The sequence below is a fragment of the Notolabrus celidotus genome, chromosome 16 (assembly GCF_009762535.1).
Source record: "Notolabrus celidotus isolate fNotCel1 chromosome 16, fNotCel1.pri, whole genome shotgun sequence".
Taxonomy (NCBI): domain Eukaryota; kingdom Metazoa; phylum Chordata; class Actinopteri; order Labriformes; family Labridae; genus Notolabrus; species Notolabrus celidotus.
Window position 1 is genome coordinate 28,802,366 of NC_048287.1, and position 27,985 is coordinate 28,830,350.

General features: G+C 41.7%; 2 protein-coding genes across 2 annotated transcripts; both read left to right on the top strand.

Annotated features, from left to right (window-relative positions):
- Positions 1–282: 282 nt before the first annotated feature.
- Positions 283–7,232, top strand: kifc1 (kinesin family member C1). Its single transcript, XM_034705727.1, has 17 exons — positions 283–412; positions 1,779–1,859; positions 2,312–2,411; positions 2,677–2,730; positions 2,950–3,030; positions 3,215–3,413; positions 3,523–3,688; positions 3,880–4,047; positions 4,242–4,355; positions 4,545–4,631; positions 4,778–4,975; positions 5,503–5,667; positions 5,798–5,936; positions 6,037–6,176; positions 6,322–6,395; positions 6,662–6,737; positions 6,979–7,232. The coding sequence occupies exons 2-17, from the start codon at positions 1,782–1,784 to the stop codon at positions 7,021–7,023; spliced, it is 1,884 nt and encodes a 627-aa protein (XP_034561618.1). The 5' UTR covers positions 283–412; positions 1,779–1,781; the 3' UTR covers positions 7,024–7,232.
- Positions 7,233–9,117: 1,885 nt separating this feature from the next.
- Positions 9,118–26,303, top strand: zbtb22b (zinc finger and BTB domain containing 22b). The gene is made up of 5 exons (XM_034705723.1): positions 9,118–9,300; positions 16,585–16,818; positions 18,754–19,500; positions 19,675–19,953; positions 20,661–26,303. Exons 2-5 carry the CDS (start codon positions 16,585–16,587, stop codon positions 21,759–21,761), a joined length of 2,361 nt encoding a protein of 786 aa, XP_034561614.1. The 5' UTR covers positions 9,118–9,300; the 3' UTR covers positions 21,762–26,303.
- Positions 26,304–27,985: the final 1,682 nt, after the last annotated feature.

Below are 27,985 nucleotides of genomic sequence, written 5' to 3' on the forward strand. Positions count from 1 at the left end.
TTTTTTAACTATGTTAGTACTTTGTTGTATTCCCCTGTCCCGTGTTGTAAGCTGCTGCAACAAAAGAATTTCCCTCAACGGGGGACAAATAAAGTATATCTTATCTTATCTTATCTCATGCAGGACTCTGAGGACAATGGTTCAGGTTCAGGTTCAGGTTCAAACTTAACTTCAAAAAGGGGCAGTGTTTCACTCCAGTCCAGAAGGTGGCGGTAATGCATCAAAAAGCTGTTTGCCAACCGCCATTAAAGGACAGAAGAAGAAGTAGAAGGGGCGGAGTTTAACCTGTCTCGACCAATCACAGCAGCTTATGTGAGGTACCCACCAAAACATTTCAGTTTCAAATTCAAACGGCTGGAGAGAGACGGTGGACAGAAGCTTTCTTTGACCGGAAACAGACTTCTATATTAAGGTAACCTTTCATGAATAAATCCTTAATGTGTCGACCGGCTCATAATTTAGTTAAACATTAGATCAGAAGTTAAACAAAACTACGTGTTTATGTCTTTAAGTAGCTGTTCGTTGTTTATGGTCAACAACAGGGTGGAGCACAGGCTTAGGTTACATGAAATGGTGATGGCCGATACTCTCCCCTGCTTCAAGTGTGATCCACTTATTTACATCTGATTAACTCTGATAAAGGAGACTTTTACAGTTATCTGCTCATGCTACAGTAGAAGGGATCTGGTACTTGGCATCAGGGCAAAACACGCCCTGCAGAAGGCTGTTAATGTTTCATTCAGATGAGATTTGCTTATAACTAAGGCTACAGGATTTATTTCACACCTAAAAGTGTTTGTAAATTAAGGATGTTTGGATCCAAGTTTATGCCTGTTAAAACAATCAGCAAATTAAAGTCATGGAGCTTAAAATCTGTGCTGCATCTGCTTCTCAACTAATGAATACAGTTGATACCTTATGATCAATGCCTTTGCTTAATTATGTACCTTAATCCTAGCTTTCAAAACAATGTCATAGTTGTCTTTGGTAATGTAACTTTTCAAGGGTGTAAGTCTGCTGTGCTGTCCAAGTAGGATAACACAGGCACAACATTAGAAACCATGGCTGTGGGAAGTAGGGGTGCTGAGGGTGCTGCAACACCCACTGTTGGAAAAGGCATCACACATTTTTTTCTGGATGCATAAATATGTTGAAACAAATACATTAATTAACACAATAAATCAGTTTTTTTATTGTATTCTTTTCTGAAAATGTAATGCCTGAGGAAGATTTGAGAAATAATTATAGCAATTTTAAATAATAATTCATTTTAAAATAACCCGATGCCTGGGCCCTGTGTGTGTGCCTGCTTAAAAATTAAAAGTATTTGGATAATTTCTGTTCAATGTGCTTTACTGCCTTTTGGGTCTGTTTTACCAGGTTTGGCTTGCATGCTTTTTGCTGTACAACGGGGTATGGTGTTGCAATTTGTGAATTTATAATGAAAAGTTCTCTTGAAAGCTTGTATTCAAACCAGATAAATAAAAATAAAATGTATGTGCGCTATAGCCTATCAGTTGCATAAGTAACCTAAATGCAAAAAGAAAAAAAAATTGCACCTCTTACTACAGCACCCCCAACTTAAAGCCACTTCCCACGGCTCTGGTAGAAACTCACTAAAATCTTCAATTTTGTCAATTAAAGCATGGTATTTTTTCTATTCTAAGTCTTTGAATATTGTATTCTGGCCATAAACTGAGATAAAAACATGATTTATGCCTGAGTCTTGTTTCTGTGATCATGGTCTGTAAACTCAATTTACCATCTGACCTCGACAGATCATGTCCCGCTTGCCAATCAGCAAGAGGGTCTTTCCAGGCAGCGGCTCGGAGATTGGCCAGGACACGGGGCCTGCTCAGGTTTGTACAAAAAAAACACTGATAACACATCAGTAGTAAATTCTGTTAAATATGTTGAGTTTTTCACTGTACTTCAAGCTGTGGAAAAAAACAAGTTTATAAACTCTGGTTAAAAACCAAAAATCTATGAAATTCTAAACATTTGAATTCTTTGCAGTGACTCAGTTTGTCTGTAAGGCAATCACATAAACACAGACCATATAATGTCATTTAAAGGCTTTAATTCTTCTCACATATGTACTTCATGTTGATGCTCTGTCTGATTGTTTCCCACCATCATGCACTGATGTTGTTGCAGAGCCCTTTTATAAACACCTGGTCAACACTTCTTTGTGTTATAAATATCCGTGCACGATTGCTGTCCAAAGAAACTGACTAATTGATTGGTAGCTCTTTCCTTATGCTTTTGTTGTTGTTTTAATATCTTTATGTGTGTGTGTTTGTGTTTGCAGAAGAAGATTCGTAAGGACCCCGACACAGTCAAACCTCAGACAGCAGCGACGATCATCGGAGGCAGGCGGGCTCCAGTTGCAGCAACCAGAGCCCCCATTTGTAAGTTTCTACTTCAAACCTGAGTTTTTAGGAACATTTATTTTTGTCAGAGACCAAAAAGTGTATTTGTTTCCAATACATAATAACCAAACCAAAACACTTTAGTTATTGTCATTAGCCATGTCTTTGTGTCTTTAACCATCCTTTTATTTAAGTTGTTTAAGCTCTTTTTTCTTTTCTTTTTGGTGTGTTGCTTCTGATCATCTGCTGTCTCTGATTAGGAGCAATGTATAACTCTTACATCCTCACTTTGTCCCTCACACAGCTAGGCCGGTCAGAAGTGTGGGAGCTGCCACCTTGGCTGTTGCTCCATCCAGAGGTGAGATCAGCGGTCTACTCGGTGATGGGGGATCTTTAACAAAGTGTTATTTTTAAGAATGCAGAGAGTTCAGATTGGTATCATTACAAAGGGTATTTCATATAAGATCAGCAAGAAGGGGGAGTGCTTTGAACCACCATAGGCACACGGTATTATCAGAAGTGATTCTGTTACAGGCAGAACTTGTTTTTAAGCAGCGTCTTCTCTTTTTCCCAACAGGTGTCCTGAAACAATCGATCGCTTCAACCACAGCAAGAGGCAACATGCGACAATCTGGTGCTCCCACTGCATCAAAGCCAGGTGACACACCTATTACACTCTCTAGCCTCTTCAGCAACAATAACATATCAAGTGAAGTCATGGAACGCATGAGATGTTTTCTCCTTGCAAATCCTCATTCTGCAGAAAATGCTTTGCCTGAAGTAAAAACTGGAAAAGTTCTGATTGAAATTGTCATATGTGCTTATGATGCTGCTGTGCGCAGGTGGGGGCGGGGTCATCAAACGGAACAAGTGGGACCTGAAAGGCAAAGTCACCGACATGGAGGACAAGCTGCGTAACTACCAGACCAGGGTCAAATCTACAAACCAGGAGAACGAGGTCCTGAAAGGCTCGATGGCCCAGAACCAATCCAAGGTGGCGGAAATGGACAGAGAACTTCAGAAGCAGCGGAAACAGATCAGGTACAAAATCATTTCATCCATAGCTTAAATCACATAACGGTGTTATAGTGTAAGTTTTATGTTTGTATACATCATTAAATACCCTTTCTTATCCTCTTCTCGTCATTAGTGAGTACGAAGAGGAGCTGCAGGCATTGTCGGGGGTCCAGGCTGAGCTGGAGAGAGTTTGCAGCGATAAGAGCACCCTTCAGACGGAGCTCTCCAACTTACAGGGAAAATACAGAGTCATGGAGACTCTCCGAGACAGTCAAGAGACTGAGCTGCAAACTCTGAAGGTAAAAAAATCTTCTGTTGGGTATCAGTCAGTACCGGTTATTTACATCAACATGCTATTTAACAAACCAAAAGAGAGCAAAAAAATCATGGAACAGGTGCCATACTTTTCTAATGAGCATATCCAGCATGGTTAATCTAGCCACAAAATATATAGTATTTCACAAATGATGATTGTGTCTTTCCTCTGCAGATGAAGCTTTCAGTGCAGGAGTCCACTCTGACCCGCGTGCAGGCGACCCTCAGGGACACAGAGGAGGAGGTCCGCTCCCTCAAAGAGACTGTGGCTGAGCAGAAAGACGAGCTGCATGATGGAGAGATGGAGCGCAGACGGCTCCACAACACCATCCAGGAGCTCAAGGTGGGTTACAGTGTGTTCAGCACAGCCCAGTGACAGTCACAGCAGCTTCTGGTCCTCTCAGCTAATCCTTGAGCAAGACTACATTACTAATTGGACCCTCCCATTTTTTTTTTTTAAGCTTGCTCATTTTCCAACAACCAAACAAATGTTCTTCTGTCAACAAAGTTAATTTGTGATTTATCCTCTTCCTGCAGGGTAATATCAGAGTTTTTTGCAGAGTGCGCCCCCTGGTGGATGGAGGGCTCACCAAGCACATCCAGCTCCCTGCCAGTGACATCAAGATGATAACACTGGCCAAAACAGAGGAGGTGAGGATCCTTCAGCGTGCCTTAAGATGTGTCAGGGTGTCAAAGTCATCATTAATACCCTGCCTCTCAGTGTCAAAGTGACCTCTTCACAAACACACCTTAAAGAAGGGACAGAAGGGTGAACAAGTTAGCTTCAACTGTGTCAAATATCACTATTTACAGACCTGAACTCTCTCCTTTGCTTTTCAGTCTCACACAGGCAAAACTGCAGACACTCAGAAGAATTACAACTTCAGTTTTGACCGAGTGTTTGGCCCCCAGGCTTCACAACAGGAGGTAAACAATGTCACCTGTGTCATAATTTACAATGAAAATAAAAGTGTGAATTAATGCAGTGGTTCTGAATACCAATACATGATAACTTTGAGGCTGTTCCTTCAAAAGAAGGTGATCTGTGTTGACTTTTGTCGCCTTGTTTTCAGGTCTTTGAGGAGATCTCACTGCTGGTGCAGTCTGCTCTGGATGGCTACAACGTCTGCTGCTTTGCTTACGGACAGACGGGGAGTGGAAAGACATACACCATGGAGGGAGACGAGTTTGATGCCACAAGAGGCGTCATTCCCAGAGCTGTGCAGCAAATCTTCAAAGCAGCTGAGAAACTTGGAACTCAAGGCTGGGAGGTTAGTGTGTTAATCATGCTTGAGAAAACACAGGGAAGGAAGAGGTAGAATAAAAAAAGGGAACAATCAGTTATTACAAGCACAAAATATTTACATTAAATGCACTGGTGTAAAGTTGACAAAGACGCACAAACCACACTTGTGAATAGGGGATTGAGCTACATATGGGTGAAAACTAAGAATGTACTCTGACACATTTTTATAAGACACAACAATGTCACACTAGAGCACGAGACAGAGGTGTGAAAACAAGCTCATTTCTAGCAGCACAGGCTGTTTCATTGGAGGAATTTCACACCAGCTTTTTTTTTTTTTTTTTTTTTTTACTGGAGCTACAAGAAAAAAGTGTTAAAACTCTGAGGTGGCTTATTTCTTGAACAGATTGCAAAATACGCTGTCTCATGCACAGAAGCTGCCATGACACCCAACACAAGTTATAAATCCACACCACTAAAACAGAGCAGGGGTTGTTGGTAAACCTGACACTCCTTTGCTTTAATGTTGGGACTCTTTCTGTTTCCTTTCAGTTCAGCTTCACAGCAAGCTTTGTTGAAATTTACAACGAGACCCTGCGGGACCTCCTGTACACCGGGAAGGCCAGCAAGAGGCCTGAGCACGAGATCAGAAAGGCAACCAACAACGAGGTGACAATCACCAACCTCACTTACGAAAAGGTCTCCAACGAGGACCAGGTAGGCTGCGTTCAACACCTTGATATGCATGTTTGAGACACTCTAACCCATCACTAACAATCAGTCATTTACAGCGTGTTCCTACATTACCTTGAGGTAAATTATTTGTTTGCTCCTCTACACCTACCAGGTTCTCGGCCTCATCGTTCTGGCCAATCAGAACCGCTCCACAGCTCAGACCGCTCAGAACGACCGCTCCTCACGCTCCCATTCAGTCTTCCAGCTGGATATCGAGGGAGTCAATGTGGGCAGGGACATCAAATGCAAGTGTGAGTACAAACTATCAGATTTAACTGTCACAGCTTATTTTCTTTAAACCTCTTTCTTCTGTTTGACTGAGAATGTTTTCCATTTGTTTCCTGCCTACAGCCACTCTGTGTCTGGTGGACCTGGCAGGCAGTGAGCGAATGCTGAAGAGTCAGTCTCAGGGCGAGCGCTTCAAAGAGATGACCGCCATCAACGGCTCCCTCTCCAACCTGGGCATCGTCATCACTGCACTGGCCAACAAGGTCTGTGAGCAAGATAAGATCCGGATTAGAATAACAATGTTGAGTTCAGACTTACAGCATGGTTTATCTACAGTTGAAGTGTTTTGACCTTTCAGAATTAGTTTTTGTTGTTGTGACAAAAATGTAATTTGCTTGTATTTTTTAGGAGAGCTACGTCCCATACAGGAACTCCAAGCTGACCTACCTCCTGCAGGGATGCCTAGGAGGAAACAGCAAAACGTGAGTTCTTTATAAACATGTCTCCAAGATGTCCCTGCTGTGGTGTTTCACTTGGGCTCAAGGCAGCACATTTCATCCCAAATTCAGATTCAATTCATCTGCATGTCAAATAAGCTTCCACATCTTACTCATAACCTCTCTAGTCATAATATTAACTTTATCACTCAAGCATGCTCTGCTGGTTTTACATCTCCACCTCAGTAAATGTTTTTAGGAAATCCAGTGAGTTAATTTACATTCATGGTAATTATTCTCTCTTTTTGCAGCCTGATGTTTGTGAACATCGCCCCAGAGCAAGACAGCTTTGGAGAAACCCTCAACTCTTTGAGGTTTGCCAGCAAGGTCAGTGGGATCTCTGAGTGAACTCGATCATTAGGTTTAATAAACTGGAACTTCTGATCTCAAAAGAAAACTATTAAACTGTCAATATGAATGTGTTGATTGTTCCAACAACATGACTCCTGGGCTGCGTTAAACTCCCTAAATGTAGTATAAACACGTCTAAATGAGTGTTTCACAGTAAAATACACAAACTGCTTCTTTTGGAGTCTCATTAAGTGTTTTGTGTTTGTTCGTTCTACAGGTGAACGACTGTGTGATTGGGACCGCCAGTGCCAACAGAAAGTAGAGCGACGCCCTGAAACAATCCCAGTTCTGTTTTTGACGCCATGCTCGCCACCTGAAATTGTTGTGTGTAAATATTTCTGATGTCTTTCATTCACACTTTGTGTTGTGTGGCACACAGTCCGGTGCCAACCTGTATGAAACCAAAAACTATATCATTTGTGTATTCTCAGGACTTCGATTGGTCGCCACTAATACAGGCTTTTAAACATTTTTTCAGCTTCTATGTAAATCAAGTGGGTTGTATATATGAATGTGTCTGGTCATTTTTATAATTTGTTTTTTCATTGCGTACAGCTTCCATGTGTTTTGACTGATATAATTATTATAGTGAAACATTTAATCTACAATTGTTTGGTAACATCTTTTTAAAAAGGGACACTTCTCCTTTTTTTTTCAATTTCACTAGAGCGCTACATATATATAACTTGTACCATAATTACAAATAAATGTAGTGAGATTAAACTGATGCTGTATTTGTTTGCCTTGACTTTGTTTAGATATATTTCTATCCGTATGCTCGCTCGGCATGGTGACTTAGCAGAGGGGCCACTGATATTTCATGAGCTGCGAAAAGTTCATTTAAGACAAATCTTGTGTTCACAAATAATCCTATATCATACATTTACTGAATCCATATTCAAAGAGCACTCACTCTGTTTGAATACTCTTGTACTTCACAGGCAGAGGACTTTAGCATAAGGCTTTTGAAATATAAAAACACAAACATACATATATATGATTAAAGCTGCTGTTGGTAGGAATGGTGTAAAAAAGGTTACTTTTTTTCTGCTGGGTTTGGAGAAAAGGTCATAATGCCCATCAGTAAGTGAAGTAATTTGAGGCTATTGCGAAATCTCTGTGTTTTCCAATGCCTTTGTATCAAGTAATGCTATTATTCCCCTCGTTCCTGTTATGACAGACCAATCATAGCTAATCTCCAATCCTCTGTCCTGATTAGTTAAGGGGCGGCCCCCTACTACGTCCTCTGATTGGTTATGAGTCCGGCACTATCATGACTGCACACGCCAATCTGTGTTGGGGGGCTAAGAGGAAATCTGGTTGGGAGGGATAGTGATTGCATTCGAAGTCCCTCTCTCTGAACAGATGTTTACTCTGTGACTACCAACAGCAGCTTTAAGACAAATATTGTGTTCACAAATAATCATATATCATCTTACATTTACTGAATATATACTCCAAGAGCACTCACTCTATCTGAATACTCTTGTACTTAACAGGCAGATGACTTTAGTATAAGTCTTTTATCTTCTTCTGTTCTTTACTGTGGCATGCTGGGGTGGAGGTATCAAGACAGGTGAGGCCAGCAAGCTCAACAAGCAGGTAAAGAAGGCCTGTTCTGTGGTTGGCCTTGAACTGGACAGTCTGGAGTCCAGTTCAGTCCCCGTCCCCCCCCCCCCCCATGAACAGATCCCTGCTCTGTCTGTCATACCCCATCATCTCATCCTGAACTGACAGTCTTGACTGCTGCTGGCATTATAATGCATAATATATAATATTATATAATTATCTTGCTATATTATATTATATTGTGTTATATTACATTATTATTGTTTACTACAACACACGGTCTTATTACATACCCAGATCCCAGATTTATTTTTATTTATTGCTTAATCTGTCATTACCAACCATAATCACACCATGTCAACCTGTCACTACTGAAACATTTTTAATACTCCCTGTAATTACTGCTATTTAATCTAAATTCCATTTGTAACATTGTATATATCTAAATTGTATTTTATCTTTATTTATCTATTTTTATTTTTATTTTATTTTATTTTACTTATTGAAACTTCTTCTTGATTGCTGGGTTGCTGTAACAACTGAATTTCCCCCCCCAGGGATCAATAAAGTAATATCTTATCTTATCTTTATGGTTAATATATATTTAAAGGTAAAGCAATTACAAAAAAAGAAATTAAAAATACATTTTAGCATTCTACATTTGCATGTCATACTTCCTTATCCCTTATTTTAATGCTGATCCTATGATTAAAATAAATAAATATTTTTATCTAATGCACATTTGAATATTTATTGAATGTATTTCTTGTCGGCCAAAGTCTGGCTCGTCTGTCTGGAATCCTCTTAAAGGGGACGCGTCTCTGTCTGCCGCTGCAGGAGAGATCAGATGGGAGGAACATCTTGGGAAAATGCTTCTCAAACTTCAGAGCCTGAACGAACCGGCAGGACACCCAGCCTGCAGCTCGGTCCCAGACTGCTCTGTTGAAGGCTGCAGGGTCAACTAAACACGGTGAGTTTAATGTCAGCAGCAGCTCATGGTGTGTGGAGCCAGCCGGCTGAGCTAATGGGAGCTAGCAGGCTAACGGTGTGATGGGAGTCTGAAGCTGTTTGTTATTGTTTCTCTGAAAGGAGAAGAATCATGTCTGCAGAACATAATCACAACAACGCTGGCCTGACTGTCAATCCACAGCTTGGCTTTCTTGACTTGTCATCTGAAAGTGTTGGTACTCCAGCTGTTGATTTTCTCACTGATAACACAGCAACAAAGTGCTCAGGGCCAGAGGCGTGTCAGGAAGGGGGACAGGGAGGCATGGCCCCCCTTTGATATTTGCTGGGCCACCTCAGGTGCTTTCCACAAATCTGAAACTCTGATTGGCTACTTGCCTTGTTGGAGGCTGGTTTTATTTTAAAATAAAATATTTTGCAACAGGCTGCTGGAAGTTAATGTGGAGTAAAAGCTAGGGTTGGTAGTCACAGAAAACTAGCATGAATTTGAATGTAGCATTTCCTCAGGACTCCGTCTAACCCCCCTCGTAGCTCCTCCAAAACGACGCCCCCGCTCACATGCATGAGCGCTGCTGATTCACGACCATATGATGGTGACTGATTCAAAACCGGTCCTCAGCAAGGGAGCCGGATGCTCCCCTGGTGGTGAAGCTTTCAGCAGAGTGTCTGCCCCCTGGTGGCTGGCTGCAGTATAGGTCAAAAAATATGTCAAAGCAGTCAAACTTTAAAAAATAAATACACATGGTACGAATGTTTCTCACATCCGTATGCTGTGGTGATATGTAGTTAGTATTTGACTGTTTTGTGTCCAAGGCCTCTTCTTCCTGAAAAGTTTTTTTTTCGTTAGTTATTAGAGTTTAAAAAACGGGGTTTTACTTCCTGTTTCCTTTGATTCACAGCCACCGTAGAGGGAAACTTCAAAGGACACACAGCGTCTTGTGACGTCACGCTGTAGGGCGGAGCTTATTACAGTGGCTTCACAGGCTCTGGCTGCACAATGGCGGCGCCCAGGAGCGAGATTTTTTGGCTTCAGAACCGTACAACGGGAAGAGACGGAGCAACGCTGTCCATTTTTATTTACAGTCTATAGTTCTCACCACATCGTTTGTGTTTTGCACTCTGTCAACTCATGTCTCACTCAGCGGTAAGAAAACGCCAAAACATTCTCATAGTGAAAGTTAAAAACACAAACAAACATGAAATGTACGCTCTGCAGGAGGCGGGCAGAACGGCAGGACAGGATTTCATTGGTTTCATAATTTGGCTCCTGATGGCAGGGATTGGTTGGTGTGTTCCCAGGTTTACTCCGGCTGTAGATAGCAGCTTTTTTTCCACACTTTTTTAAGAACACATTATGTATTGATTCCCATCTGGACATAAAGATCATTTTAACTAGTATAACAAAAAGTGTATCTAAATCTGACTACCAACCCCAGCTTTAAGTTGAGTAAGTTTTTATTTTATTAGGACTTGTAGAAAAAACATTTGCACATCTTTTCATAGTTTTCAGTCACGTGACCATCACAGAATCCTAGGCTGGATGTCTCAATGTCCACCCTCAAGCACTCACTTACTTTGAGGCGCGTTTCCTCTAAGTCCGTGAGGGCTTAAGGCTGTCCCACTGTCAAATCAAGTGTGTGAGGGATCTCTCACTGACTTTTTGAGCCCTTTATGCCCCCTTTCCATAAGTGGGCATTTTTGCAGACTTGGTGTAAGGGAATTACCCAGAGTTCATAGCATTGTGACGTGAAACATGGGATTCCCAGGGGAAGCCCTCGAGCTTGGAGGGGTAAACGAGCTTGGAGGGGTAAATGAGCGCCGTAACATGAAGTCGCAAAGTGCTGTCCCGTTCCCAGTTCTACAGTTTGAGCCCTTACAGCCTCCTGCCCTCATTCACTTTCTGGGTGACGTCAATTAAGTCAAGAAGGGCTCAGGGCTCAGGGCTTAGGGCTCAGGGCTCAGGGCTCAGGGCTTAGGGCTCAGGGCTTAGGGCTCAGGGCTTAGGGCTCAGGGCTCAGGGCTTAGGGCTTAGGGCTCAGGGCTTAGGGCTCAGGGCTTAGGGCTCATGGCTCAGGGCTTAGGGCTCAGGGCTCAGGGCTTAGGGCTCAGGGCTTAGGGCTCAGGGCTCAGGGCTTAGGGCTCATGGCTCAGGGCTTAGGGCTTAGGGCTCAGGGCTCAGGGCTTAGGGCTCAGGGCTCAGGGCTCATGGCTCAGGGCTTAGGGCTCAGGGCTTAGGGCTCAGGGCTTAGGGCTTAGGGCTCAGGGCTCAGGGCTCAGGGCTCAGGGCTTAGGGCTTAGGGAGGACATTGAGATTGGGCCCTAGGGGGCAAAAAAGAGGACAGTGAAATGACGGCTTCCATTCATGCAGATCTGTAAAACCGTCTCTCCCTCCCAAAAGTTCACCGTCAAGCCTCAACACTATACTTCATTGTCACCAGTGTCAGGTCAAAAGTGTCCAGCTGTGAAAACGGAGACGTTAATACTTAAAAAGCGTAACCCGGGCTTGTCTCCTTGTCAACTTGGGCATATAATTGAACGACAACTGTCAGGTATTTTAAAAAGTTTTTAAACACGTTGTTGGCAGCACAGTCCAGGAAGCTTTTTTTGCCCTCCAGGGGGGCCGTTCCATACGTGTGTGACGTCACGTGAAAACTATGAATTGAACAAGACAGGTGCATAGAAGAGGAAGCAGTCCATTAAAGGTGCAGTGTGTATAATTTACCTAAGTAGTGGGTCCCCTTCCACGGGGGCCATTTGTCTCGTACCGTGATATTTATACAGAAGCACAGATCAACATAGGTCAACGCAGGTCAACGTACAAGTTTGAAATTTCAAGATTCAAGATTCAAGATTCAAAGGTTTTTGTTGTCAATTTTCACTGTATATACGAGACATACAGGAAAAACGAGATGCTGTTTCTCTCTTCCAGCTTTTAAATATCTAAAAATTAAATATAAAATACAATAAAATATAATAAAATACAGTTATATAAAATTACTATTACTATTTTTTTGGATCATTCCTGTTTTTCAGCGCCTAAAGAGTTAAGCTTAGAATATGAATTTATGAATATGTTGTCATTCTGTTGTGCTACTTTTAAAAAGCTGCAGTGTCGTCCAATTTTGTATTTAGCAGCATTTAGCCGGACATACATGGTAGAATTTAATATTGTATACTGTGTATCACATGGACATTAACTTCTGAAGGCTGGAAACATGTTGAATTAATATTTCTGTACAATTTTTAGATGTACTGATGATTTAAACCTCATGTGACTTTAAAGCTGGGGTTGGTAATCAGATTTAGATACACTTTTTGTCATACTGGTTAAAATGATCTTTATGTCCCGATGGCAATCATTACATGATGTGTTCTTAAAAAAGAGCGAAGAAAAGCTGCTATCTACAGCCGGAGTAAACCTGGGAAAACACCAACCAATCACCGTTTTTTGGGTGCCAAAATTTTAAACCAATCAAATCCCGTCCAGCCGTTCTGCCCGCCTCCTGCGCGTACATTTCCCCGGCGTTCAGTCCCCGTCTCCTGCCTCTGCTTCCCCTGACTCTACTGACTGCCCCTCTCGCTCGACCTCAGGCCTGTCCCCTCTGACCTGATGAGGTGCTTTGCTCAGGACTGTAGTCCGGATCAGAGTCTAAAAAGCTCTCACCACGAGGGCTCTGACAAGCAGAATAATTAATGACATTCAGTAAGTCCTACAGAAAATGTAGATGTACTGTAGCAGCTGTCTGGACGCTGTAAGGATGACGAGCCGGTTCGTGAACACGTTGATCTTTAATAACCGGTCACTGTCGGCCGTGATCACACCAACCAACAAAACAACAATCAATGTTTGAATGAATGAAGAACTTCTCCTCTTGTCTCTCCTCTCTCCCACTCGCACTCTTTACACCTCTCCTGATGCCTTCACTGACTGTCAACACTGTAGGAATTAAGAACATCTACACTGAACACGTTTAACAAACAGTAGAGCTGTTACAGTATCATATATGTGTTATAACTTTTCTCCTGATGTCGTGTCACCGGTACAACTGGATAATGTTAGCATGACAGTTGTGAGTACTAACAGCAGCCATGTTTGTTTGTGTTTTTAACTTTCACTATGATAACATTTTGGTGAGGACCGGTTTTGAATCAGTCACCATCATATGGTCGCAAGTCAGTGGCGCTTGTGCATGTGAGCGGGGGGGGCATCGTTTTGGAGGAGCTCCGAGGGAGGAGGAGAGGGGTTAGACGGAGTCATGAGGAAAAGCTACATTCAAATTCATGCTGGTTTTCCGAGACTACCAACCCCAGCTTTAAGTCTGAACAGGCTGACAGACTTGAACCTTTGTGAAGCATGCAGTTAATTGAATGTTATGAAGCTGATGATGTGCGTATTGTTGAGACTGCATTACACACACTGACAGGCAGGAGGAGGAGGAGAAGGAGGAGGAGGAGGAGGAGCTGGCTGCACAAAGACACACTGTGACTGAGGCTGAGATCTAACAAAGACTCTTCAATCTGACACTTCAGGTTTTCAGTTGCACAAAGCTGTCTAGTGCTTGACTGTCTCAAGTAGGACTTATTTGCAGTGTATTCTGGGTAAATGTAGTGTCTTTCTAAGTGAACAGAAGTGGCAAATGAAGTCAACTGCTTGCTATGTTGGACACTGTTCCCTCTGCACGTACCCTCTCTCTGCTCTCCCACACATTCTGCTTTGTGATGGCAATATTCATCTTTACATTCTTTGACTGGTGCAGCAGAATCTGAATGTATCAGGTAGTATCAGCTGTTTTTATGGAGTTAATCAAATGTTGGAGGTTTGAAGTGTCAGTCGTAGAGGTAATATTAATATTAGACTGCTGAGATCAGAATTACAGGGTTGTATTTTCCTACTACTCTATACCTCCAAAGAAAAAGCAAGCTTACATGTTGCATCTCCTACTGAAGGTGCACAATGAAGCAGAGGGAATGAGAAAGAAACTTTTCAGACTGGAAAGTTGTGGATTTAACTTTAGGATTATTATTTCAGAAGGCGTTAACGATGTTCTGGTGAAGTATTAAGTGTCATTGAGAGTTATTTCTAGCATTTTTTCGTGCCAACCAATTTAAAAGTACAACCATGGTCCTAAAGTTGAATCAAAACAAGAGCTGCTGCAAACTTCTTATGAATGGATAAGTTTAGTGACAGAATGTTAATCCCCTGCTTCTCTGATAAATCATTAGTTTGTAACTAGGACGTTTCTGGATGCAGCGTCTTCAGTGTAAAGATTTCCTGCTTCTCTCAGTTTTATATTGATCTTAAAATTTCTGATCAAGACATCTGAAGACATTAACTACATCTTAAAATACGTTGACATTTTTTCTATTTGCTTACGTTTTATAGGCTGAATATCTCTAAGGCGTCTTCTTTAAGAAAATTGAATGTTCTGTCAACTTCTCTAGTTTAAGCTGAGTTCATTTATTTCAAACTGGAGGCTTACTTCAGTGTTGGAGAATTTGGCATGCTTTCCTTTTTCAACTCATCACAATTCTAATAATAATCATATAACTTTATTTATACAGCACCTTTAAAAACAAATGTTTACAAAGTGCTTTAACAAACAAAGCATGGTATGAATAACAGAATACAACGCGAGGTTAAAAAGAATAAACGTAAATTAAACCGAATGAAGTGGTGTGACACTACACTGCGTGCACAATTATTAGGCACGTGAGTATTTTTGTGAATATGTTAAAAACTATGTTAACAGTCGTTTTCAAATTTGTCAAGAAGTCAGATAGTGAATATATTTCTTCAACTGTGTGGTTAAAATGATGCTTATCAAATTACGTTGGCTGTATTTTTAAATAAATGCAGAATCTGCAGAAATGAGCGTGCCAAATTATTATGCAAGTTGGTGATAAGAGCATATAACTTGTGAAAATTAAAAACTAGGCACCATTTTAAACGTTCTGTTGATTGAAAATAAAAATATTTACTACAGCTGTTTTCAAACTTCAACAAAAACAACAGTTTTCTTTACATTTGTTACAAAATAAAACTGTTAATGTCTTTGAAACATTTCAAATCTAAAGTGTTTCTCTAATGTTCAAATAACCTCCTTTTCTTTCAGTGAGGGTCAGAGGTCACTGTAAACTCATTTAGTGAGGTTTCTGATGACTTCTCTGCTGACTCTGTGAGCTGTACCTTGTATGGCTTTCCAAAGAGGCTCTTTTGAGCTGTATTTCTTGCCATTACTGTAAATTATCTCCTTTATTATTGACCACAAGTTCTCAGTCGGGTTGAGATCAGGTGAGCAGGCAGGCCAGTTCATGAGGCGATCACACAGTTGAAGAAATATATTCACTATCTGACTTCTTGACAAATTTGAAAACGACTGTTAACATAGTTTTTAACATAGTCACAAAAATACTCACGTGCCTAATAATTGTGCACGCAGTGTAGACCAGTAAAACATTGTTTAAGAGGTTTTTCAAAGATAGATAAATAAAAATGGATAAGTAAATACAAGCATCAAAAGGACAATAAAAAAAAACAAGATGTAAACAGGATGCAATTTTTAAATGATTTTTAAAGGGTGAAAGTATCCCAATTTATGCTGAAGCTTAAGAGAAGAGCTTCCCTCATATAGCTGCTATTTATGATGCTTTTATTTTGATTTGACAAACACTTTTTTAGGCAAGTCAAGGCAAGGCAACTTTATTTATATAGCACATTTCATACACAAGGGCAACTCAATGTGCTTTACATTAAAACAAACATTTTAAGGTACTTCTGTGAGATTGTAAAGCTACGAGAGAAAATGTAAACACAAAACAATAAACTGTAAAAATGCTGGATGTGTTCACACTTTGAAGAGGTCATACTGTTGTCTTTATGTCCCTTTTATGTTTCCTCTCTCTGTCATTTGCAGAACAGATGTTGAGATGTTACTTGTGACCAGGAGTAGAGAGACAGATAGACATCATCCACAAGTATCAATCTTATCTAGATAAAAACAGCAGAAAAGGGTAACATGGTTGACAGATATACTTCAGTGGGCTGCCCTGGGGTCCACTGCCTCAGGAGGTACCGCTGCATCTTAAGAGTGATAAACAGAAGAGCATGTGACATTTAAGAAAGTGGCATTTGAACAAGGTGGTCATTGTGTTGTGACGCACATCAATACATCAAACTTGACCCCCGGCGTGGACAGCAGACCCTGCAGGCAACAGAATCAAAACAACTCCATTGTACAGGAGTCCAAATTTACCATAAACCAAATGTGCCGTTTGTTTTCCCCCCCAGATGCAGTCCCTGCCCATGGAAGTGGGAAGCAGCAGCAGCAGCTCAGCCCCCGGCGACACATCCAGCTCGGTGGTGCAGGTGAGCTTCCCTGGATCTCAGGCCTCGGTCCTGGACAGTCTGAACCGGCAGAGAGAAGAAGGCCGGCTCTGTGATCTCTCCATCCACGTCCAGGGACAAGTGTTCAAAGCCCACCGCTGCGTACTGGCCGCCTCCTCACCCTATTTTCATGACCAGGTGGGAGTTTTGTGCTGTCATGACACAGCTGCTTTGTAATCTGTATTACCATATGAAAAGCTGCCCCGAGTCATTGCTGTCAACTTCACACCATGAATGTGGAGACAGAATGTTCTTAGGAGGTTATGTTACGTTTGGTGCAAGCAGCTGTGTTGGATTTTGTTGCATTTGTCTCAGTTTTAAACCTCCTGAAAGCTGTTGGAGGCTCCACACATGACAACAAACACTGACAGGTTGAACAGCTTTGTTCCTATAGTGTTTGGAGAGCAACAACATGACCAACACAGCACAACAACAACCAGAGTCCACACTCTGTAAACTGGACATCTTGTAAAATCTCTTGAGATTGAAAACAACTTTAGATTAAAGAGTCATGGCAGAAATTAGTATTTCTTTCCTCTCCTCTTCTTGTCAGTTGTGTCGTGTTGTTGCCTCAAATCAACAAGTTGGTCCTCCTTGTCCAACAGCCATTTATGCTTTGTGTTAACCATCGCCACCACGGCTGCGTTTGTTGTGCTTCCTTTGTAAGTCAGTTTGCTTCCTTATTGACTAACACTTTGCTCTACGAGACAATCCATAGAGTGTGTGCTCACCTGTCCCTCCCATATAACAGGAACTTTGATCTGAAAATATTGAGCATGGTTAATATTTACCATTGCAGTGTACAACCAAGCGGCAACCTCCAGTCTCAAACGATGAGTCCAATGTGGAAGTGTTATAATCTGCAATACATCGAGAATCCGCTTGAGGCTGGCTGCAGAAACACAGTAAACCACATAGACATGAATGGGAAAAAGGCGATCTTTGCAGCATTAATAAACATGTTTACAGCCTGGTTCAAAAAACAGCTTGGCTCTACGTAGGTAATCTCTCTATCGGCACACACTGTACGGGGGGTGAATTTTTCTAACGTGACGGTTCAGAAGATATTAAGATTACAAGTTTTTGCCCAAATAAGGACATGACTGACGTGACTCCCGGTTGGGAACACATAGCTGTTGGCTAGGAGACTCAAACTCCGCCCCTTTACGTCACACTCTGCCTCGTTGAGTTCCGCATTTCCAATATGGCTGCCGCCGTCGATTGGCTTCAAAACAGCGCTCAGGAACAGATGGGTGACGTCACGGATACTATGTCCATATTTTATACAGTCTATGTGTGCAACCCACTCAACACGGATGACATTGAACTTCCCGTAACTACTAATGGCTGACTGAATCAAGAAAATATTACACCATACACCAGGGGTTCCCAAAGTGTGGGTCTGGACCCCTGGGGGGTCGCGAGATAATAATGGGGGGTTGTGAGATGTCTTCCAGAATTTTTTAAGTTATGTAAAATTAGTACATTTTACCCATTATAGTAGAAAATAGTGACAAAAATAGTAGCTAAGCTTGAAAATAGAAAGTGTAATGAGTTTTCTGTCTTTCTTTGTTGCCAGATGACTCCTAAATTTAGGGTTAAGGAACAGTTAATTATCAAAAGCATCAGTAGCAGTAGGTTAATTCATAACTGCACAGGAAACAGAGACACATGCTCATATAGGTAGGGTCACTTTCAGCAGACCAGCTAAATGAAGCTACATGAAATCACTTTGAGGGACAGTGGGGGTCACAAGTCTTTGGCATCTATATTTTGGGGGTTGTGGGCTGAAAAGTTTGGGAACCCCTGTACGGGCCTGAGTGTTCTTTGTTGTTTTATAAGAAGGTTAAATGCATCTTTATTTATCAGAAGGGGGCAGGACACCAGCACTGTGACTCTACTGCACATGCTCTGATTCCAAAAGTGAAAGATTTGTGTGTCAGTCACAAGGGTGCAACATTTTGGCATCACTTTTTTTGTGGGAGGAGGAGGTGGAGAAGCAGTCAGTGGGCGGGACATATACAGATTTGATGTAGGTATTAATGTGATGTATCGTTCACTTCCCATCTCCAGGTACTACTGAAGAACATGTCTACAGTCTCCATCCCGGCTGTAATGGATCCATTGGCGTTTGAGAGCGTGCTGAGCTGCGCCTACACTGGTCAGCTCCGGATGCTGCGCGAGGACATCGTCAACTACCTCACAGTGGGCAGCGTTCTGCAGATGTGGCACATCGTGGACAAATGCACTGAGCTGCTGAGGGAGGGCCGGGCAGGAGCGGGTAGCAGTGGAGGAGGCAGCATGCCGGACGGAGCGGGCACCAGAGGAGGTGGAGGGTCAGCTAACCTCGGGTGTAGCAGCAGCAACGGTGATGGTGATGTAGGTGGTGATGATGGAGCCGGTAGCAATGGTGGGGTTGGTGTCGGTCAAGCCAAGGTGGTTGGGTCCAACGAGCCCCAGCGTGCCTCCCAACCTCCCAGCCGGCCGTCAGTGAGCGAGAGTCAGTCTCCCAGCAGCACCAACTACTTCAGCCCCAGGGACGGGAGCAGCTTCGGAGGGAGCGGTGCAGCTGCAGCGAGCGCTTCGGTGGACGGAGGCGGAGCCAGCAACACCCCCAGCTACTGCACCCCTTCTGGAGGAGAGGAAGGATTTCTCATTGAGGAGGAGGAGGAGGAAGTAGAGGAGGAAGAGGAGGAGGTGTTGTACCACCAGAGGAAGAGAGTAAGAAGGGGAGGAGGAAGTGGAAGGAGGAAGAAAACGAGCTCAGTGTCAGAGCAGGAAGTCGGGGTCAGCGATAGCTTCGGTGTGTCGTCCTATCAGGTGAGGAGTGAGGCTCCATCAAAGTAAAGTTCATGAGACACTCTTCAAACACTGCGAGGATATAATGTTGCTTTACTTTACCTTAAAATGATATTATTAGCATGAGTTCCTACTGACAACAAAAAAGAACATCCTTCATTACTTTATTATAACATGAAATATCTTGATTGACAGGATGGGGAGGAACCAGCACTGATAACACAGAAGCGTCCGACCTACAGCCAGCCCAGCATCATGCCTCGTAAACAGTGGGTGGTCGTGAAAACCGAGCGAATGGAGGACGACGACCTCATCGTAGTGTCCGGGGAAGAGGGAGGAGAAGACGAGGAGGATGAAGATGAGAGGGAGATGGAGCTGGTCCGAGAGAGGGAAAGAAGTGACTTCAACATCTCCAACGTAAGGAGCCTTTCAGCCGAGCTGGGGGGCCGAGCAGAGAGTGACATGGACTCACAGGTGGGCTGAGACTCACTTTGAACCCACAGTGTGCAGAATGTTCCTGTGGTTACAGCGTCTTTCAGAATAATCTGTCGGCAGAAGATGTTGTCAGAGAAAATGAGCAACCCTTTTTGCAAATGTAAAAGGAAGAAGTTGATGTGCTTTCTGGCAGAGATCCAACCTCTTCTCTGCAGCATTGGCAAAGAGAGATCATGTCCAAACCGCAATACAGCTATTTTGCAGTCAAATCCAAAGAAAGTGAAAACATCATCGGCTGATTTTAAAAGAGTTTGATTTCTGTCAGAAAGCCTCTCTGCAGAACAACACTTCAATCTGTGGTTGAAATGGTTGTTGTGTGTTTCCAGGGCAATAACAAGTCGCCACGGTTGAAAATGTTCAGGCAACAGATGAAACAGAAACATAACTAAGTGACCCGGACTCAAAGTGATGTGGAAAAGAAAACATTTTTAAATAACTCAAAGTTTTTTAGTGTCATGCAACATTTAAGACTTGCACTGAACTTGCACTTGAATACACTCCCTGATGCGTACTCTCCACTGAGGGCTCTGCAGTCTGTTGAAAATATTGAAGTCCCTGTGTGATGATTTTACACATTCCTCTGGTGCTGCTAAATCCCAGATATTTGTTTGTGACAGGTTAGTTTCTTTCTTAGTTTGTGTTCTTGCATTCTTTACAGATCTAAAGTATATCTTGTCTATCTGCAGGTGGACTACTGCCACTCTTCAGAAGACTACCTCAAGTTCGAAGGCAGTTTAATGGACCAGACTTTAGCTCAGCACCTTCATGAGAGTGCAGCAGGTCAGAGCCAGAGCACCAACCGGGCTGTTTCTGCACTGCTGGGTCAGGTTCAGTCTGCAGCCTCGGCCCGGGCTCAGCTCTTCCCCCTGGACATGCAGGGCAACCAGATCCTCCTCTACAGCCAGTCCTCAGGTCTCTCTCTGGACACAGGTGCTCCTCCCCTGGGGCTGGCAGGGAGTATGATGGGAGGGGCTTCTTTCAAAGGACCCGGTCTGGAGCATGGTGCAGTGCACCTGTCGGTGCAGGGAGGATTAGGAGTTGATAGCTTGGACGGTGGGGGGGTCGGCGGCGGAGGCGGGAATGGGGGCAGTGCCAGCAGCACGGGGGGTTCAGGGAAAGTGTTCATGTGCCACTGTGGGAAGACCTTCACTCACAAGAGCATGAGGGACCGCCACATCAACATGCACCTGGACCTGCGGCCCTTCCACTGCCCCGTCTGTGCCAAGAAGTTCAAGATGAAGCATCACCTCACTGAGCACATGAAGACGCACACGGGCCTCAAGCCGTACGACTGCCTCGGCTGCGGCAAGAAGTTCATGTGGCGCGACAGCTTCATGAGGCACCGCTCACATTGCGAGAGGCGCAGCGGGCTGGGAGAGAGCAGCGAAGGGGGGAGCAGCGTTGAGGGAGGGAGGAGAGGAGGAGGTGGAGGTGAAGACGGGCCAGATTTGATGTCCTCACCTCACCTCCTCCTGTCTGCAGGTGAGGGGGGGCAGGGAGGTATCCTGGGAGGAGGAAGAGGAGGAGTGTCTGTTACCTCTCCACATCTCTCGGGCTCTGTTCTGTCGCCACAGCACGGCGGCCTCTCAGTCACGGGGAGCAGCAACAGTATGAGCAACAGCAGCAGTGCTGCTCTGAGTAACAACATGGCTGCTGCAGGGGCACTTCTTGGGGTTGTTTCGAGTCCAGGTCAGGGGTCAGGGATGTTTGGTGGTCTGGGGTTGGGTCGAAGTGTGTGTGATGAAAATGTGTGTGAGGTAAGTGCCAACGATAGTAGCGTGACTTAAACCAAAAGTGCATGTTATGTCCAGCGGGTGCCTGTCGAGTGTCTGGTTCCTGCGGCTGATTTCACTGAATCGTACACTTAGAATAAGTGAAGCACTTTTAACTGCCAATGTTCACATCAGCAGTGATGTTGCAGACCCGTATCAAGTCTTGCAACACTATCATTGGACACACAACCTGAAGAACCTGTAAGTGTCTATAAAAAGTTGCCGTTTTAAGATTCCTCAGTTGACTGTTGTGACGTGAAGTTTCCAATAGTGGTCGTTTTGATGCCATCTTTAATTATCCTCCAATCCTCGCACCACAAAGACTTTGGGAAACTTGACTCAAAAAGTGGCCTCAGTAAAAATGGACCTGTACTCTCAGTGTTTTTAAAAACCAGAGTTGTTGTAAAATTCAGTTTTTTTAAAAGTTCAGTGTAAGAAAGCTGTTTATATTGAGAGGAAACCAAAAATGAGAGGAGCGCGCTTCACTACGTCTTACCTTCGTTCTAATGAGTAGAGTAGAAAAAGGCTGTTCTAAATTGCTGTGATTTCTCTGGTATTGTATTGTGATGTATTGTTATCACAAGATTTAAATGATCTAAACTGCGAGTGAAAGATGTTCTTCACACATAATCCATAATCCAGTGTTTGAAAATAAGAAGCTAAAGTTGCAGAGTTGTGTTTATTTTCTTGATAGCAGCAGTGAAACATCCTCTCCTGTATTTCAGACAAACTCAGCACTGCCGTGATGATTTACAGGATCAATTATTTCTCCTCTTCATGAAGGAACCAGATAAATCCAGACGGAGATTCTTACCAGACACTAAAAGTTCAACTTATAGCGTTTGGTGAACTCCAGACTCACTTCGATTAGTTTGTGGATTGTTTTTAAAGAGGCAAAAATGAACTATGAAGTCTCTTGTCCAGTATGCTCCCTCCTTTTATAGACATAAACTCTACCTTTAACCTTTTGAACCTCTCTGGATCTTTAAAGCAGGAGGCGACTCATCCTCCTCAGCCTCTGTTGGGTACAGTTTTGCTGCTTTCCTTTCCTCGTTGTGCACAGAGTTCTCGTGCTTTGAGAAGTATATTATTATTATTATTATTATTCCTGTAAATACACAGAGATAGTTGTTGTTTACTCAGTAGACCTTAAACTCATACTAACTTGTTGTACTGACGCACTTGCTGCCATCTGATCTGCTTTAATCAGCTGTAGAGAAGGAGTTCTGCAGGTTGACCAGATAGAGTGTCTCTTTAAATGTCTTATTCAGTGGAACGTGTGGAAGCCAAGGAGTGGTAAACAGTGATCTTATTAAAGCTCAATGGTGCAAAGTGTGCTAACAAGCAAACCTCTTCAGAGCCGTCACGCCCCACTTTAAGGCGGCCTTGTGGGGCCAGCAACAATCCACTACATTACCCAACACAGAAAACACCTTAAAGGCTGAAAACAGTGGGGTTCATTAAGACAGAGAACTAAAGCATTAAACACAAATTAACTAAAGGCTAGGTCAACAGGAGTGTAAAACCCCCTGACTGAGAGACTTAAAACTGTTGTCCCCTCTCCTAACACCTCTGTCTTCTGCATGGATTTCACCTGTGGGGTGACCGACGACACACAGGGAGAACATGCAGCAGTATCAGATGTTAATCTAAAACAAGCTATGAATGCTTATTTAGAGAAAACCTCACTTTCCAGTTTCTGTTTTACACAGAAATGTCATTTATTTATTTTACCTTTCTTAAAAATAAACTGATAAACTTAATTCATTTACTTATTTGAATTTTTTGCACAGGTGGATTTTTGTTACTGTGATAATTTCAGAAGCATTCTTACGAGTAAAAACGTCCTGACCTCCATGAGATGTTGGTTTTAACTTTGTCCCGTCAGAGGTGTGCAGCTGTCCCCTCACTATTCATGTTTGTAAACAGTGGATTGGATCGTTCTGGATCTTCTCCCCACACTTTGTGTCTCTCTTCAGCTGTCCTCTTTAATAAAGGCGAAGGAGCACCAAAAATTGTCTTTAAAGAAAAGATCAGTTTGATTGAAATGTAAGCTTCTTGAAAAGTCTGATAAAGATGGTAGAGGTAGAAATGCTTGTAAGCAGAGTCGTAAGGGTAGCAAGATTAGTTGCAGTGTACTACCTCACCACTAGATGTCAGTACATCTTACAAACTGTCTTTATTCAAAGGAAGTTGGGTTTCTTTTTGGATTAGATCAACAAATCCTAAAATATTATTCACCTAAAAACCTTACATTGACATTTTAACCATGAAATTAGATTTCTGCGACCGAAATCTTTTACCAATTGTAACGATTCAAAACAAATTAAAATTCAAACTATGGTGCAATCAAGGGAGTCATAATCTGTGATAACTAAGCTGCCTTTTATCTTTGTTTTAATCCGTGTTTGAGAGGCCTGAAGGAGGTGTGCCCCCTTGTGGTCACTGTCGGCACTGTGATTCAAAGAAAGTGTAAAACCATTTATGACGCTGTAGATTTGTGTCTTATTTTTTATTCCTCTGTCTAGTGTATCGAATCAAACTGTGTAAAAGAAACATACATCAGTGTGCCAGTATACCCTCAGACCAGGACAGTCAGTGGTGGAAGAACTATAACACATGACCTCGTAAACATTTTGCATGCCTTTTAGAGATTTACCGGGGAACAAGATGTCGGAGCTGAATGTTTTTACCTTCCGTGAAGGCTGGGTTTGGATATTTTTATACGCTGGTTTGGGGCTCAGAGTTTTTAAAGGACTGTTGAATATGTTCAGTTAGCTGTGAAGTGAGACCTCAAGTTTTACCTCAGACTCTGCCAACATGTTTTTTTATTTCTTTGTCTTCTGTAGTTTTGGTTTCATGCTTCTTCCTGTTTGTTTATCACATCTGAAAAGCTGCAGAGCAAAAGCAGATGATTGTAAGAGCGAGATGTGTGTGAAATGTTTAAATGTTCTTCTAATCTAAGTGTAAACACGGTAGAAAAACTGGGTTGAGCACATTTATTTCTGTGGTTATGATCCTCAACAGAGAGAAAACATGAAGAGACAGAGATTTGACAACAGTTTTCATTTATGTCTATTTCTATAGTCCTCCTCCAGTCAGTCACAGCCCTGAAGTTTGATCCTGTTGTGCTCTTCTACACTATCTCCTTATGTCAGATCTGACCTTTTCATGTTTTATAAATATACTGAGGAAGGTTTCACTGAGTCCCACAACTGAGTAAAAGTTGAATTAAGATGTGCAAATGTTCACTGCAAGCATGTGTGATTTGTAATGATCACATTTCCCTAAATAATCAATAAAACCATTATATTTCATATTCACATTTTTATGCACTGGACCTTTTAAACTTCTGGAGAATTTAAAAAAATCGATATAAGGCTGTTGTAATTTACTGCTTTGCTATCTTCAAGTGTTAACAATGTCCTAAATTAGGTAAATTAGGAGGTGTCTGTTAAAGCTCCTGTGAGGAACTCTCAGTTTGTGATGATTTTGGCCCCCAAAATATATATATTATACAACATCCATCCATCCATCCATTATCTTGACCGCTCATCCCGTTAGGGGTCACGGGGGGCTGGAGCCTATCCCAGCTGGCTTCGGGCGGAAGGCAGGGTACACCCTGGACAGGTCGCCAACCTATCACAGGGCTAACACAGAGAGACAGACAACCATTCACGCACACACTCACACCTACGGGCAATTTAGAGTGATCAATCAACCTGAGCATGTATTTGGATTGTGGGAGGAAGCCGGAGTACCCGGAGAGAACCCACGCATGCACAAGGAGAACATGCAAACTCCACACAGAAAGGCACCCGCCCAGCTGGGGATTTGAACCAGGAACCTTCTAACTGTGAGGCAACAGCGCTATCCACTGCACCACCGTGCAGCCCATATTATACAACATATACATGCAAAAGAAGTAAATCTCTTTTTGACAACAAACGTCTCAAACACTTTAAATTCTTGCTTTAGAAAATGTAAATAAAGACTGTTTCAGCAATCTGACACCTACCCCTCGGCAGCATTTTAAAAAGCTACAAAGAAAGAATCAGTCTTCACGTGGATGATCTGAATCCTTTTTCATAACCACACAAAAACTCTTCACAGGAGCTTTAATGTTTTTAAAATAAGAAGTTAATATGATGCACCCAACACTGTCCAATACTAAGATTAGTATTCATTCATCTCTTTCCCCTTCATTAGAAATCTTGTATCATCACAATGGGTTGTTTGAACGAGTGATAGAAGAGCTCAACATTCCTGTTTCTCGTATAAAGAATAATGTGAAGATGGAGGGAGCAAAGTTTAGAGCTAAAGCTGCTGCTGGAAACTAGAGTGAAGTATTTTGTATTATTTTTGTACATCCCTCAAATGTTAAACTTCTTTCATGTCCTCTGAATGACCAGCTGATTGTTGAACAGAAAGGGACAGTTGTTAATAGAGATGATATGTAAATCCTGAGTGGTTATAATAGTGTAATACACTACAGTACATCAATATTCACCTCTGCCCTGTATCAAAATAACACATCAATAAATTATTTGGTGAGAACTTTGTTGTGTGTCATCTCTTTTTCAGTCTCTGATGTATACACAAACAAAGAGATACAGGAATATGAATTTACATTTACTATTTTACAACAAAGTGTTACAACTGCTTTTGTTGCTTTATTAAGTGTCAAACATACGATGCATATGTGGATGGATTTTTTATTTCCACTGCATTGTTAAAGAGCCACATAATGGGAGCCTGTTTGTGCCAGGTAAGTAATAATAGAAGTGAGACTTGCCTAATGAGAAAAAAAACAGAAGCCAAAATTATGAGAAAAAAAGTCAAAACTTCAACATAAAAAGTTAAAAATACAAGATCAAATGATGACAAGTTGAAATTATAATATAGAAAGTTGAAATTATGTGATTAAAATATGAAATGACAACACAAAAAGTCAAAATTGTGACAAAAAGTTTAAAATAAATGTTAAAATTATGAGGAAAAAAAGTCAAAATCGTGATAAAAAGCTTAAATTATAAGACAAAACGTTTAAATTCTAACATAAAAAGTTTAGATTATAACAAAAAGTTTGAATTCTGACATACAAAGTTTGAATTCTGACATAAAAAGTTAAAATTATGAAAGAAAAAGTTTGAATTGACATAAAAAGTTGAAATTATCACCTAAAAAGTTTTAATATAACATAAAAAGTTTAAAGAATGACATTAAAAGTTTAAAGAATGACATTAAAAGTTTAATATAACATAGAGTTTAAATAATGACATCAAAAGTTTGGATTATAACAAAAAGAACAAAAATATAAATGCAACACTTTTGTTTTTGCTCCCATTTTTCATGAAGATCTAAGACTTTTTCTCCACACACTAAAGCCTGTTTCTCTCAAATATTGTTCACAAATGTGTTTAAATGTGTGTTAGTGAGCACTTCTCCTTTACCGAGAGAATCCACCTCACAGGTGTGGCAGATCAAGATGCTGATTAGACAGCATGATTATTGCACAGGTGTGCCTTAGGCTGGAAACAATAAAAGGACACTCTAAAATGTGCAGTTTTATCACACAGCACAATGCCACAGATGTGAAAAGTTAAAATTATGACATAAAAAGTTTAAATTATGACATAAAAAGTTTAAATTGTCAAAAGAAGTGTTCAATATGACATACAAAGCTTGAATTATGACATTAAAAGTTTATATTATAACATAAAAATTTGAAATTACACTGAACAAAAATATAAATGCAACACTTTTGTTTTTGCTCCCATTTTTCATGAAGATCTAAGACTTTTTCTCTGCACACTAAAGGCCAATTTCTCTCAAATATTGTTCACAAATGTGTTTAAATGTGTGTTAGTGAGCACTTCTCCTTTACCGAGATAATCCATCCACCTCACAGGTGTGGCAGATCAAGATGCTGATTAGATAGCTTGATTATTGAACAGGTGTGCCTTAGGCTGGAAACAATAAAAGGACACTCTGAAATGTGCAGTTTTATCACACAGCACAATGCCACAGATGTAAATAGTTTAAATTATGACATAAAAAGTCTAAATTATGTGATACAAAGTTTAAGTTCTGAACATGAAAAGTTTAATTATGACATGAAAAGTTAAAAAATATGTGATTTAAAGATTAAATTGAGAAAAAAAAAAGTCTCAGAATTATGACTCACTCTTGCACAATTTTGACTTTATCTCTTGATCATGACCCGCTGTCTCATAATT